The sequence below is a fragment of the Fistularia commersonii genome, chromosome 2 (genome assembly GCF_037954325.1).
Source record: "Fistularia commersonii isolate RoL2024-O1a breed Wild chromosome 2, RoL_Fcom_v1.0, whole genome shotgun sequence".
Classification (NCBI taxonomy): domain Eukaryota; kingdom Metazoa; phylum Chordata; class Actinopteri; order Syngnathiformes; family Fistulariidae; genus Fistularia; species Fistularia commersonii.
The window spans coordinates 16,770,982-16,784,866 of record NC_141285.1 but is presented as its reverse complement, the minus strand read 5'-3'; the positions used below and the strand labels follow the sequence as shown (position 1 = coordinate 16,784,866).

The window sequence follows — 13,885 nt, the reverse complement described above, 5'->3', positions numbered from 1 at the left end:
TGTAGTCTCTCTTTGGAGGATTTAAAGAGACTAAAGTACACACTACTGGCCAGTGCTAAGGCTTCAACTCTTACCATATATTTCAATAACAAATAAAGCAAAAATGGTTTGTTTAAGTCAATTGAAAATCCAGCAGTGATTTTTTTTATACCTGACCAGCAGCAGATATAACTACTATGCATCACCAAATTCGTGACGGCTTCTCTTTCTTCAGCTGTTGTCTGAAACAGAAGCTGTTGAGGCATCATTGGATTTTCTCTGATAGACTTTGACCTCTGTTGCTCAGTGCCAGCAAAAAGAGAAACCCCTTTATGTAAGCTGATTTTTCAGGAAAATCTCCCGAACCTTCCCAGAAAAGCTTCATCTCTTAGAAGCGTTGACGTTTAATTGAATAATGCCCAGAGACATATGGGCCGTCTTCATCCAGGCTGTATTAATGCTGTATGGCTGACTGCTGGCAGCAGGCTTTAGTCATTCTCACCTCACCATAGCCCATCTGGGAGCAGCAAGAGAGAGAGTAAGCCCTGGTTAAAATCCTGCAAGGCCCATTAACTAATGACAGAGTGTGTGTAGAAGTCCTTTTTTTACAAGGAAACCCCAATGCTAATTACTATGAACTCTGACAGTGTATGTGTGAGCATCTGTGTGTGGTAAAAGCCTTCTGCCACTAAGAATGTCATTTGCTAGTTAAATCAAGATGTCTAGCTGCTCCACTACAGGACGCACTGAATTGGTGCACCCCAAATAACAGTAAGCTGCAATTGAGAACTCTAATATGTTGATGCACACTTGCCAAAACTGTTGTGTGGTAAATTATGCAGTATATGCTATATACTAGTAGCTCTCAGCCTCACAAAAAAAGACTGTCACACTGGAATATCAATTGTGATTTTGTATGGCTCTCTTATAGATTTTTTTCTTTTATTTTTGTTCTGATCTGGCAGTTTTGGAATGTTGTGTGGGGATAAGCCACAGATAGTGGTGACAGTCTGTCCTAATATAACAGGTTTGTCTTAGCTCGGTCTCTCCATCACCATGCAAGCTGCCTGACCCATCACACCCATTGCACCAGGATCTTCACTGTCTACCCTCTGGTCACATTTCTAAAGTCCCCAGGCTAAAGGTTCTTTCAGCCAAAAGCAAATTACTGACATTAGAAACCCACTACGGTCCACCAACTGACATCGCACTTGTGAAAATGTAACTACTTGCACAATTTAGCCTTTTGTCAAGTTGTTACCTTTGGTTGTTCATTGTATGTGGAAAATAGCTAGACTGTTGACATTTCACTGATGATGATGTGTACAATGACTAAGAAACCCTATCCATAAGAGAGGAAATTATAAATGACAACATGCAAAGGATTTCCATTTCACTGGATAGTTCCCGACTTTAAGCATTTTATGTATGACTACATAAAAAAATACAATATTTTCAACACCAACTGAATCTGCCTGAGTGCATGTTAATTTCCAGTCAGGGGGTAAATTTCTCAGTTTGCAACCACCTAATATTCCACTGGGTATGCTGTCAGGAACTTTGTCACTCATGACATCCTGAGGCAAACATCAATACAATTTTGGGAAACTAAAGATTGGGTATTAAATGCTGTAATTGCACATTTACACCATAAATGCCATGAATACGTTTGAGTTTTCCACTGACTAAAAGGGAAATCTTACATTATTCATAAACAAAACATATTAGATGCTATAACTTATGTACATGCGTAGAGCTCATTAGAAACAGAGCTATAAATACCCTAAAACAAAGTAAGGATTTGTGGCAATGATTGAAGAATGAGTGACTAAAGGAGGTTAGCAAAAAAGAATGAGAAAAGAAAATTGCTGAATGACTGCATTTTATGCACCTCTTTGTTCATGTTTGATGTCCTTCAATATTGAAGCAACTACAAACGCAAAGTAGAAAAAGCTGTGAAGCTCAGTTATCTGGCTGCACCGGTTTGCTCGTAAGCGTGTCAACAAGTCCGATCAGCAAGGCTCGATGATGGATATTGCGCATATTATGCACATCTTCTGATGGTATACACCTTATACTGAACATCCTTATATCAGTTAAGATAACAGCATGACGGAAATCTGTCTTTTGTGTGAATTCCTCACCACAGTTACATCCTTTCAGGAGCTTGTGCTTTTACGTCACCAATATCTCACTACAAAAGCTACACTAGTCATGCCAGGTTTTCAAAGACACATAATACTGTGCATGCAGCTCCATTGAAATTGTACTTGTAAACACAGACAGATGAGGAAATACTTTATGAAAAATATTACATTTTCTGAGCATGAACACTGTAGCAGTAGACATATAAGCTCTCTAAGACAATGTGTGGGATGATTTTTAAAAGAAAGAAAAACATCTGGACAACACTGGCAGGTAAGTCATTGGTGTGTGGGCACAAATTATTATGCAAAACAGAAAAATGGAAAAACGGAGATATAATAAAATCCTGTGAAAAATAAATCATGCGTTTTGCAGAAGTGTAATGAAAGCCATTTAAGCAGTCGATGATATCCCCCATCCTGCCCCCTCTCTGTTCAGCCAACTTCTAAGAGAAAAGCATATCAAATGGGCTTTAGTCTTAACAGCTTTAAGGCAGAACAACTCAAACATGCCCTGCAGAGACAGCTCTGTCAGAAATCACACTGAACCGAAAACCAGGGCTAGAATGTAACTAGCTCACACATTTCAGATGTTTCCAAATGTATATTGATCTCAGATATACTGTTGAGACGCACTTTGTATGATAAAGTAATTTTGTTTATTTGCGCTGTTACAACAATGTCATTTTTACTATATGGCTAGTTTGACAGAATTTCATCCACGACCTCTGGCAGTACACCAAACCTGAGCAGACAGAGGGGGAAAAGGATGGATGGAAGGATACTAGACAGAGGACAGGTGGAGATGACAGGAGTGGGCAGATCCCCAACTCCCCAGGATATGTGTGGGTCACAAGCCAAGAGATGCTGCAGCCCAGAAGAGAGGGTAGCTCTACCTGAGTCACTCTGACATCTCCTGCAGGTGCTGGTTTCTGTGGGGTTCAAATTACACATTTTAAACGGGCAAGAGTTACAAGAATCAGCATGAACACCAAACATAATGCAGAATGAAAGCTAGATTTAAGGTGCAAAATGCCTGTGCTGGAGTTCTATCTCTGGGCTGCATCTGGCCACAAAAGAAGGAAACACATCTCAAAGTATTGTGCAGCCTTAAGTTATTGCAGCACAGTTAACTGATTTTATTCAGGTCATCCTGAAATAGTCTACTTTCGAAAGACTGTCACAAATCAGACTGAATTCACTTGATGGTTATACATAGGCAACTATACAATTGACGATAAATACTCTACGATACCAGACTGTCTATGACATCAGTTCCATAGAACATAGTTTCCAAAATTTGCTCTGCTTACATTTTTTCAGACAGGAATTATGGACTCGAGTAATGGTTTTGATCTACATTATTGTAGAAATTTGAAAATCATGTGATTGGTGTATTTCCGTCAGTTGCCCTGCAACACTTGTTTTCTGTTCACAGAACTTTGTCTGGCATCATGACCTTCCAAATCAGTACCAAGGATATCTGACAGCACTTATGATTCTCTACTAATAATTCAAAATGACGAGATCACATGCTTATTAACCATATATGAACAACACATATTAAAGAATATCAATAATCCTGAAAGGCACACAAAAGTAAATAAGGAAATAGAGTCCGACACAGGTAAGAGGACACAAGCATGTATGGTAGAGGAATGCTGCAAAGTAAGAAAAGAAACAGGTCTATATCAGCAAGTAAACAAACAGATAGTATCTGGCATTTGTGTAGATATGTGAATACAGTAAAGTGCCTCACATGGGTAGCTTGAACAGAGAACAGTGCGCGGTGAATGAATGGCTCTTATCAGCAGTGTGCAGCTCCCCATCACTGGAGGGGAACTAGTAAATATCACATGCCTAATTATAACCAGGCATGCTACTTATCGCAACTTCCACAATATGTCTTTCATCCAACACTGCTGTTCTTTCAATGATATCATTAGGTGAAGACATAATGAAGGATTCCGAAATATCTCGTGGCCACTGTCTCATAATATACAGCAGTGATTAAAAAGCGATGAAATTCCAGAAATCAAGCTATTACAGGTAAATCGATTCAATTAAAAAAAATCATCAGCATCCCCATGAAAAGTGTAATGACACCATGCTAAATGGAAAGCTTTGGCAGTGCCCATAAAGAATGAAGATAATTTCTGAATCACGGCCTAATTTCACAACTGTCGATAGTGTATATCAATATTGATTCTTGTCAACACTTTCCACATATCGACATAATGATTAATGGCCATTCTTCCGCAGGAAAGCAGAGCGATATTTAACAGGAACGGAAAAAATGAAAACAATAATTCTGCAACGTTATTGCATAACACATGATCTTAAGGTCATGCTGCGGCTTCTCTTTTAGGTCAGTCTAATCCATTCAAAAGAGAAGATTGATACATAATCTGCGTTTAAAGTTGATGAAGCTACGCCTTGTGCCAGTGCATAAACATCTGTTGAGGGGGAGGCACACTCTGCTGCAGGTATTCAATAAACATGCATTGCATACATAATTTGTTCTGTCAAACAACTTAAGCTGGTTTAGAAGGAGAAGACATCGAACCCAACTGCGTAAACAGACTATCGACATGAGCAAGAAGAATGTACCGCTCCGGGCCTGATGTACATTATGTATTGTACAATTCAAGTTGTGATAAACTTGCATGTAGAAACTGTGTTGTACCAATTTGTAAGACGGCAAATTGGTTGATGGGGATCAAAATAGCAATTCATGTCAACAATGTGATGGATCATACCACATTATAAGAATGACAACCACACAGCGATAATGAGCTTGCTGCGTCTTTGCAGCTAGCACGGGATCGGTCCACAGGCTTCAAAGTCATCAAGAAGTTTCGAAACATTTTGATGAGATCAAAATCATGCAGTGTAAAGATACTTGATGTTAGAGTCAGACAGAAAGAAGGAAGGCGAGATGCATGTAGCATGTTGCCATGGAAATATAGATGCAGAGAGTTTACCACAGTCTACACAATGTTCAGGTAAACAAGAAGTCTAGCAACTCAGCTGACAGCTGGTAGAAAGTAATATTAAATTATAATGTCTCCTACACAGGTCACTCAAAGATCCTGTTATCATCTCAAAGAACCAATTACTAATTACGCTTTCAGCTTACAGGTTTGATTAAAAACGTATTCAATAGCCTGCAGCATCATGTAACTTTTATTACTTGACTGACCTTTATTCGTTCCTACAAAGTGTGTGTCTTACTTTATGAACTTCCCTATTAAGATCGTTCTTATCAAGTGTTTTTTGTGATACATGAAAAATACCAAAGAATCTCACTGACAGACTTGTAAAAAAACAGACTTTATTCTGTCCTGATCTCACAGCATCTTTCTTCCATAGCTTCACTTCACTTCCCCTCCTCCTCTTTCTCAGCTTCTTCTGATGAGTGAACAGGCAGACAAACTTTGGCTCCAAGCACAGGTCATCATATTAAAAAAGAATCCAGTGTGGAAAAGTGGGTCATTTTCTCCTGGTAAAGTCACAAACACACCAAAATCCCACAGACCTGTGCTATAAAAAGCAACGAGGATACATTCTTATTTAAGTGCCATACATGAGAGGCAGTTGTTGAATGTACTGCAACCTGAATATTTATTGATAACATCATATAATGGAAATGATGGATCTTAAACTCCAAACCAGTGTATCAATGCATAGCCTTAAAGTATAAAAACCTGCCATTGCTGTACCCCCATCCCTGACCCACAAAGCCCAGGTAATAAAAACTAAACCGGGACCACCATGACTGCATGCACTGTGCTTAAAATGCCAGCAGGATGACCCTATAACTGCACAGCATGTAGGTCAACTTGCAGTCAGCTGATCAGTCCTGATCCTGTCTTCTGTGAGCAACGCAACCATGGATTAGACGACAGTCACATTAGCACACCATATGTGACAGAAGTCTATGATTTATTTGAAAAAAAAGACACTACAGTGCCAAGGAATAGCTGAATGTATTAGTTATAATTGTGTATTCCAACTGGTTAAGATAATTCAAACTAATTATCCCACCAAATTAATATTAATCTCCTCCCCACACACACACACACACACACACACACACACAAACGCACCTACGCATGCAAGCACGTGCACTTACCCCTTGCCAAGCAGAGTCCTGGCACTTCTCATCTCATTCCCCTCATCATGCAGTGAAAAGATTCATGTCACAAATGCTCCTGTTTCCAGCGAGGCCGGAGGAAACTCTCAAAGCTTTCACTGTATGGAAGCCTCCTGCACGCACATTATCAGTCTCACTCTCAGCACATATCCCCTTACACTACTTACTCCTTTTTTACTTTCTCTTCCCTCTGCTGTCCTCTACTCTTCTTTTGCTCACTTTCTTCCTCCTCCCCTGCTCTCTGATCTGTCTTTTCCCCTTGTCCAGTGTCTGCACAATGCACATCAATTATTCAGAGGCAGTCTCATGGTTCCTTCTGGCTTATCCAATCAGAGTAGGGCTCTGCATTAATGGGCTCCTGCTGTACCTGCTACCGGCTCCAGCACACTAGAGACAGCAGGGGCTGGGGGCGGAGGGGAGAGGAATAGACAGTGGGAGCAGAGGAGGCAGCCAAGGAAGAGGGAGGATGAGGAGATATAAAGACAGAAAATAGACACACAGACAAACAACAGTACAGATAGTGAAGGCAAGATATTACAGTGCTTCTCACCTCTATTGTGAGGTGCTATTATTGATGTTTCTAGTCTATCCAGTACTCTGCTGCCCTGTTTCTCTAAGCTGTCATCACTCACTTAGACTGCACACATGCATAATCCACCAACACAACTGCAAAGTGTCAGGAGGGGGCAAAACACAAAGAAACAACAGCTGCAATCTCAAATAAATGAAAAACCAAAGAAAGGTCAAGGGAGCTGCTCGACATTCTGGCTGGAAGCCAGCACTAGATGGAGGAAGTGGGACAAATATGAGGCGTATAGATCCACTGGCTCAAAGACAGACAGGAAGTAAGGGATTCCGGACTGCAAGACAATCTAAGTTGACAATATCCTCCGATGTTCATCACAGGCCGGTTTGTAAATCCAACACGACACATCAAGTCTAGCAGAGAAATATCTGAGCACAAATGAATCAGAGGAACGGCAGGTTAAGGGTGAATATGAGTTCATCTTCTCTCCGGGTGCCCTGAACATAACCCAGTGTGGCAAAAACACAATCTGGATGACTAAACAGGAAGGACCGTCATTGTTCTCACTCCACGCTAAATATGAAGCCGTTGCAGCAAGAGAGAAGGGAAGCCTACTGGCCCTGTGACAGCGGATGGAAGTGCCCTTTTGTGACAGACACGCTCACTCATCAAGAAGCTCACAAATGTCCCATGAGGTATTAAAACTAACTACTTTGGCATTGTTTGACACAAATATTATATGAGTAGGGTGTGTCATAGCCCTAAGCCATGATGTGTGGGAGGAGCAATTGGCTTAGTCCTGAGATACAAGTGCCAGATCAGTTAACCGGGAACAAAATATGAATGTAAATAATTTGCTCATCCACTTTTCAAAAGGAACATGTTCCTCTGTGTATGTTATATAACTGTATTACTGCATCAGCAAGGTGCACCTGTGTAAACCAAACCAAACCAATTAGGAGGCAAACGATAGAGGATCCAATCGGCAAGAGGCTGGAGATGCCACTACTCTAGTAAGTGTTTTCCTGTAAGCTGCATTTCCATCAACTTAAGAGTGAAGTTCGAAAGGTAGTTTTGTGTTGCAAAGAGATTTCATCATCTAATGCAAACCACAAGAGAGTGTCAGAAGAGAGGCCCGTATACTAAAAATAAACCCTGTTTCCTGTTAATAATTCAGTGTGCTGCTCTTACTCAGCAGTAATTAAATATAAAAGTCTGTAAGGTTGATTGGGTCAGTAACAAAAGGATGTGTACACCTTCCTCTGGTTCAACACACATAGCTCAAAGTTGGATAAAGACAGGGTGCGAAAATCTATCAAGGAAAAGTAATTTCAGAAGAAACGTGGAAGCGACGCAAGGCTGTACAGGACAAAAGAAGACAGAGGGTTCGTGTGTGTTTACACACTGACCCATTGGCACATTGTCTCCTAAAGCCCTGATGGGAGCACTTTTTCTTTTTTTTTTTTTTCCCCTCTGCGGATTGTAAATTTGTAAGAGTTTCATGCTTTTGAACTGTGTGTGTGTGTGAATGTGTTTTTCACAGGACATGGGGTGAGTTCCAGCCACACCCAGGAGGTTTTCTGTCACTGTTGACACAGCTGAGTGGATGTTTGCCTATGAGTAGTTGTCATCTGACAACGTGCAATGCCAACATCAATGAGTGATTCGTTATTTCTTTACGCAGCAACAGGCAGCAACCTGCATCTGACTAATAAACTAAGGTAGTTCTTCAACAATGTTACTGTCATTCCAGGAGCGGGCTAGTTCAGACTATGTCAAATCATGTTGAAAACAATACATGCCAAAAAACAATCAGTCCCAAACTACATTTAATGAAATATCAGAAGATATGGGGAAAAGACAGTGGGAGCGAATTGCGTCGTACATACAAGATATCAGCACACCAACTACAACAAATCATGGTTTGACCAAGCAGTATTTTTACTCATTGATGCAAACATCCGTGTACACAGGCACAGAATATTGATCCACTTGAAAATTTATCACATTTCTTTGAAAATGAATGCTGAGTGGTCTGATCTCGAATCAACATCAATTCAATCAAATTAATATCAGCTGTCATATGTACCCTGAACCTCAGTAGAACTTACTATAGTATATATTTTGAAATACAGGTATTTGTTAACTGAATTTCCAAATCAAGAAATAATTTAAAGTTTGAATTGACGGCAGCAGACTTACCGAGGAGAGACGCTTGATAGATCAGCTGCTTAATCTGATTTGCTGTCTGCAGAACTTCACAGTGTGTTTGTAGGGCAACAGCACAGCTATGATTCAATTAACCGCTCTGTTGGAAATCTACTTGCAGCTGATATAAGGTAATAAACTAATGAGCCTTTTTAGTCACAATATTTATTTTGTGAATGATGTATAGTATGATTAACAATAACTGGAGCTTGCAAAATGTTATTTTCAGTGACACCTGATAATTTTCCAACAGCCATGTAGCTGTGTATCCTCGCCAGTATGAATAATAAGAAATATAATTGATAAAGAAACCTCCATCAAAGTGGAGTACAAGTGAGAGGGGTAAATAGTAGGATGCAAATAAACACAGGTACACATTCATTTGAAGAAGGGAAGAGTTAATAGCATCAATGAAATCATACCTTCAGCAACGGCACGTACTGTGAGTCTTTTGCTGATCACAGATTATACCAAAACACTGATTCCCCAAAACACCAACTCCTCAGTTGCTGAAAGTCGGGAGTTTATATTGGTTTGCGACATTTATAGATTTTCCAGGGAGAGAGCATAAAAATGGAGAATTAAGGGTACACACTGGACTCATACAAGTGAGATGGAAAATGTTATTTTTACTATATATCTGTTTATCCTCAAACCATCTCCCCCACCAATAATTTTCTCTGAACAACTATGCCGGTCGAAAAGGGGCCAAAGCCACTAAATCTAAAATCGACCACGTCTATTGGTTGGCAGGGTCCAAGAAGAAGAAAAAAACACATTCAACTTCATATAAATATATAATAACAATTGCAATTGTATAATACTTTGGATGAAAAATGGTGAGATTGTGTTGCCCTAATGTTAAATATGAAACTTGTCATGGTCATGTTGCAGGTTGCCTTGACTGTGAGGATATCAAACAACAGAGGCTGCAGAATCCTGACTTCTTTTTCCAGAGCAGTTTTTCACAATTTAGACACTGCTCCTTTCCACTTCGGCTTGAAAGTTGTTTATTGGATTAAAAACAGATTTGAAATACTTTACTTGCTTCTACAAGAATGAAAAAGAAGGTCGTGGCCATCTATTTATCTGATGTCTCCTGGTTTGATCTTTATCTTCTCACTTCATTTGTACCCTAGGACTTGTGTGAAAGATTATTAACATACTTGTTAATGGTCTCAGGTGATGTTGATATCTTTGCCATCACTATATTGTATTATATGCAGCACAAAGACATTACATGGATGTGGTGCGAGACATTCACACTAACAGTTCAAGTCATCAAATTGTGATAATTGCTTTATCAATTTCCTTTTTATCTGACCCTCTGAGAAAAAATATCAGTGTGATGGATCCACAGTATTAAGAGTATGGCTCTTCCCCTAAGAGGTCCACAGAGAGCATCCCAGACTACCTGGCCCTTGTCTGGGTTCTCAAGTGTCAGTTTTGCGGCCCTCTGTCGCCATGTAGCCCATCAGACGATTGTGCTAGGTCTGCACATTCAAAGTCATGTGTAGAAATACCCTGACAGATGGGTGCGCGCGCACAGCCACACACACACACACACACACACGTTATAAAAACTGACTAAGCAGTAAAAGCAGTGCTGCTGTGATTTTTTTTTTTGTGCACACATGTAGCTCGGAGTTCAAGTATGCATCATGTCTCCTCTGTCGCCCCCCTGTCTGCTTTCTCAGACAGATTGCCCTTGTGAGGAAGGTAAGATGCTCAGTGAGTAGAATCTGGCCCGAGTCGCATCTGCAGCCCAGCCTAACAGTTGTCTGATGACTGGCTGCATCACATCTCCCTTTGCCCCACCCTGCATAATTACACTGCAGTTCCTATTTGTCCGCCGTGTATAAACAGCCCTTCCTGAAACTGCTGTGCCGCCTACTATTAGATCCCAGAACCATCAACAGGCCCAAAGATGATTCCGACTGTCAGTCTGGTCCAGACAGCCAGCCAGGCCGAGCCATGCCTGGACAACAATCTCATTATCCCAACACGGGAACACAGAGAGAAAAGCAGTAATCAATATTGTACACTAATGTCTGCCTGCCCACTTAAGGTCCTTCCAACAAGATGCCCTCACTACAGTTGAAAGGCAATAGTCAGAGAATATGGATATCATAGGACCATTTTAGCAAAGAGAAAATAAAACACAAGCAGATGAATTCTTCTAAATGTGTTTCACAAGAGAATTTACAGAATCAGTGTCAATTTCACTGTTGTCACTGTGTCAAAAAAAAATCTGACTGAGCAATCATGATGTTTTGTTATACCGTTCTTCCTTATGTAACTGCTGAACAAAGGTTTCTGTGCTCTGACTGGCTGGCTTCAGCTTTGTCAGGTTTCTGTCAGGCAGAGTAAGAGGTCCAGCGCACGACAATGACACTTCCCCTTCTATCTCTAACCCCTCTGCACATTTCCCTGCACAGGGTACTCCTGTTCAACTAGGAGAGTTGGGAAAATTAGATTTGATAGGCTAAAATCTCGATATAGCATTATTCTCTGTCTCTAGCTTGGTGGGTCCGCGGACAGAATGCCTGTACTCGTGCATTTTTTTGTGTGGGAAACTGGGGAGGAGACTGCTTTTGTGAGACCGCCATCTCAATTGCACATAAATGTTTAATGGGACCTAAAAATACCTGACATTATAATGCTCTATGGGATTTTACTGTGTTGTTTGAATTGCAACCAGTTGTTGAAATAAAATAAATAATCCACACTACATATTTTTTGCCACTTTTTAAACACATCCATTTATTTTTAACTATTGACAAGTCCTCAATAAGGCTACTTGTGCCATTTGCTTGATTTTGTGCATCGTGGTAATAAATCAAATAATACTGGGCTCGAAACAGCAGTCAGTAGTTTTGAAATGGAAAAGAACTAGATCATTGGAGTGAAGCCATAAGAGCATTAACCGTTCTATTTTACAAAACCAGAAATCATCACAACATGAAGAACAATGAGCCAACAATGTTGCCCACTTCATTGCAAGTCGGTGGCATTAAATGAAATAATGTACGAACAAGCGCCTGCTGGCATTTGAGCGAATATGTCCAGTCTTACCTGCTGATTTAGGAGTGAACTTGTCCCTGTTGGCAGCACACACAGCCAGCAACCTGTATCCTAGATCCAAGTCAAATCCTTGCTGAGCAGCCACACGACTGACCACCTGGGGCAAGCACAATAGGTCATGAGTATAATGCTGAAGAGAAACAAATACGTTCCTTTCCTTGAAAAACAAAACAAAGTAAACCCATAACCTATTTATGTTCAGAAAATGTATGTTATCAACGACTATTTCCAGGATTCACAGGCAAAAAAATTGAAAAACTTCACAAGGCTGTAGTCCTTACCTTGAAAAACAAAACAAAGTAAACCCATAATCTATTTATGTTCAGAAGTTGTATGTTATCAACGACTATTTCCGGGATTCACAGGCAAAATATTTGCCCACCATTGCAGCTTCAGTCACTGGGACAGGCCCAGAAGATGTGCATATCAGGATTTCGATTTAAATTTGAATTTGAAGACGGTGTACGTGTACAGTCTAATTGTATAGATATCTTTAAATTTCATAGTTATGTGTTGATGACTCGAAAAGGGAGACTGAGCTTTTACAGGACATGAAGCAGAAGTCTGCAGTACTACCGTGTAAACTTAAAGATGGTGCTGAAAGATGTTCAACAGGCCTCGGGAGACGGGTAAATCAACACTAAAAGGGAAACCCCTTTGCTATTATCTGGAAACAGATGACAAGTTCTCTGCTCTGCTTGACCTCAAAACACTCATTAGTGTTAACAAGGTCAGCCAGGGTGCCTCCTAAGAGAGCAAGCACATTAGCTAGTTGTGATATTAAAGAGCCTTTGTTGCAGGTAATATGGCTGCTTAAACCACTGAGATTTTTGAATGTTAATATCATGCGATTTATGGGAATAATCCTGTTTCAGAATACCTAAGGGACATTGTTTCATGAAAGAGGTAACATCTTAAGTATCTGACGAGAATGATACTGGTTTAACTATCTGAAATACTTACCCGTCTGTCAGTTTGAGCCATATCGAGATGATGTGAAATAACACCATAAGAGGGGATGGAATGTCACATGCCATACAAGTCCTGGATGTGTTTATTTTTTGGTTTATTATCTTTTTAAAAGAAAAGTTACCATCATCATTTATGTGTGGTTTGATATAATAAGGTGTTTGGATTGATTGCAGAAATTATACGCATTTTAGATAGAACACACACACACAAACAAATAATGCACACTGTCAAGGGAGAGACAGAGCTATCAGCGATGTACTGACAGCTCAGTTATGTCATGTTTTATTGGCTCCATAGTTGATACTACACCAGGGAACAGAGAATGACCTCCAAATGTAACAAAAATACCAGAGGGAACAAATGTCTCCACACAAGGCATACACTCAGTTTCATTCAGCTATAACAAATCTCATGGGCTTACTGCCTGAGAGAGATGCAAATTTATATTTATATTTCAGCTCAGTGCTCCACATAATCAGGTTGGTAACTTGAAGAGGAGAAACCCTTAAAAATTCATAGATACTTGTTGAACACTGTAATTTTCCCTGATAAGAAGCTGTTTGCTCTCTGAGAGTCTGGTGAAACAATTTAGCTGATAGAAGGAGCCCCATGCTGAGGCGGATCTCAGCGGTGGGCTACATTGTATAGCTCTTTATCTGTCTTTAAGAGGCTTTTATTGTGATTTACACATTAATGAGCGTTTATCTGTTTGCTCACGCTACCACTCGTGCTGGAGACAATGTTCCCGCGGTGCATCAAACTGATTCCAGCATTTGTCGTGTGAAACTTGCTATTACAGAAAGTCTTTCATACTAG

At 40.2% G+C, this 13,885-nt stretch overlaps 1 protein-coding gene across 6 annotated transcripts in view; it reads right to left on the bottom strand.

Moving 5' to 3' along the window:
* zmiz1a (zinc finger, MIZ-type containing 1a) overlaps positions 1 to 13,885 on the bottom strand; it is a 108,444-nt gene that overhangs the window by 12,345 nt on the left and 82,214 nt on the right. For 3 of the 6 annotated variants that reach the window (XM_086170870.1, XM_086170878.1, XM_086170906.1), the window contains exons 5-6: positions 12,089 to 12,194; positions 3,020 to 3,055 (exon numbers count right to left, since the gene is read on the bottom strand). In XM_086170870.1, the coding sequence (XP_086026996.1) occupies positions 3,020 to 3,055; positions 12,089 to 12,194 (142 nt within the window). Of the gene's footprint in view, positions 1 to 3,019; positions 3,056 to 6,258; positions 6,357 to 12,088; positions 12,195 to 13,885 lie in introns of those variants that run through there. The other 3 variants (XM_086170887.1, XM_086170897.1, XM_086170915.1) reach the window with 2 other exon arrangements.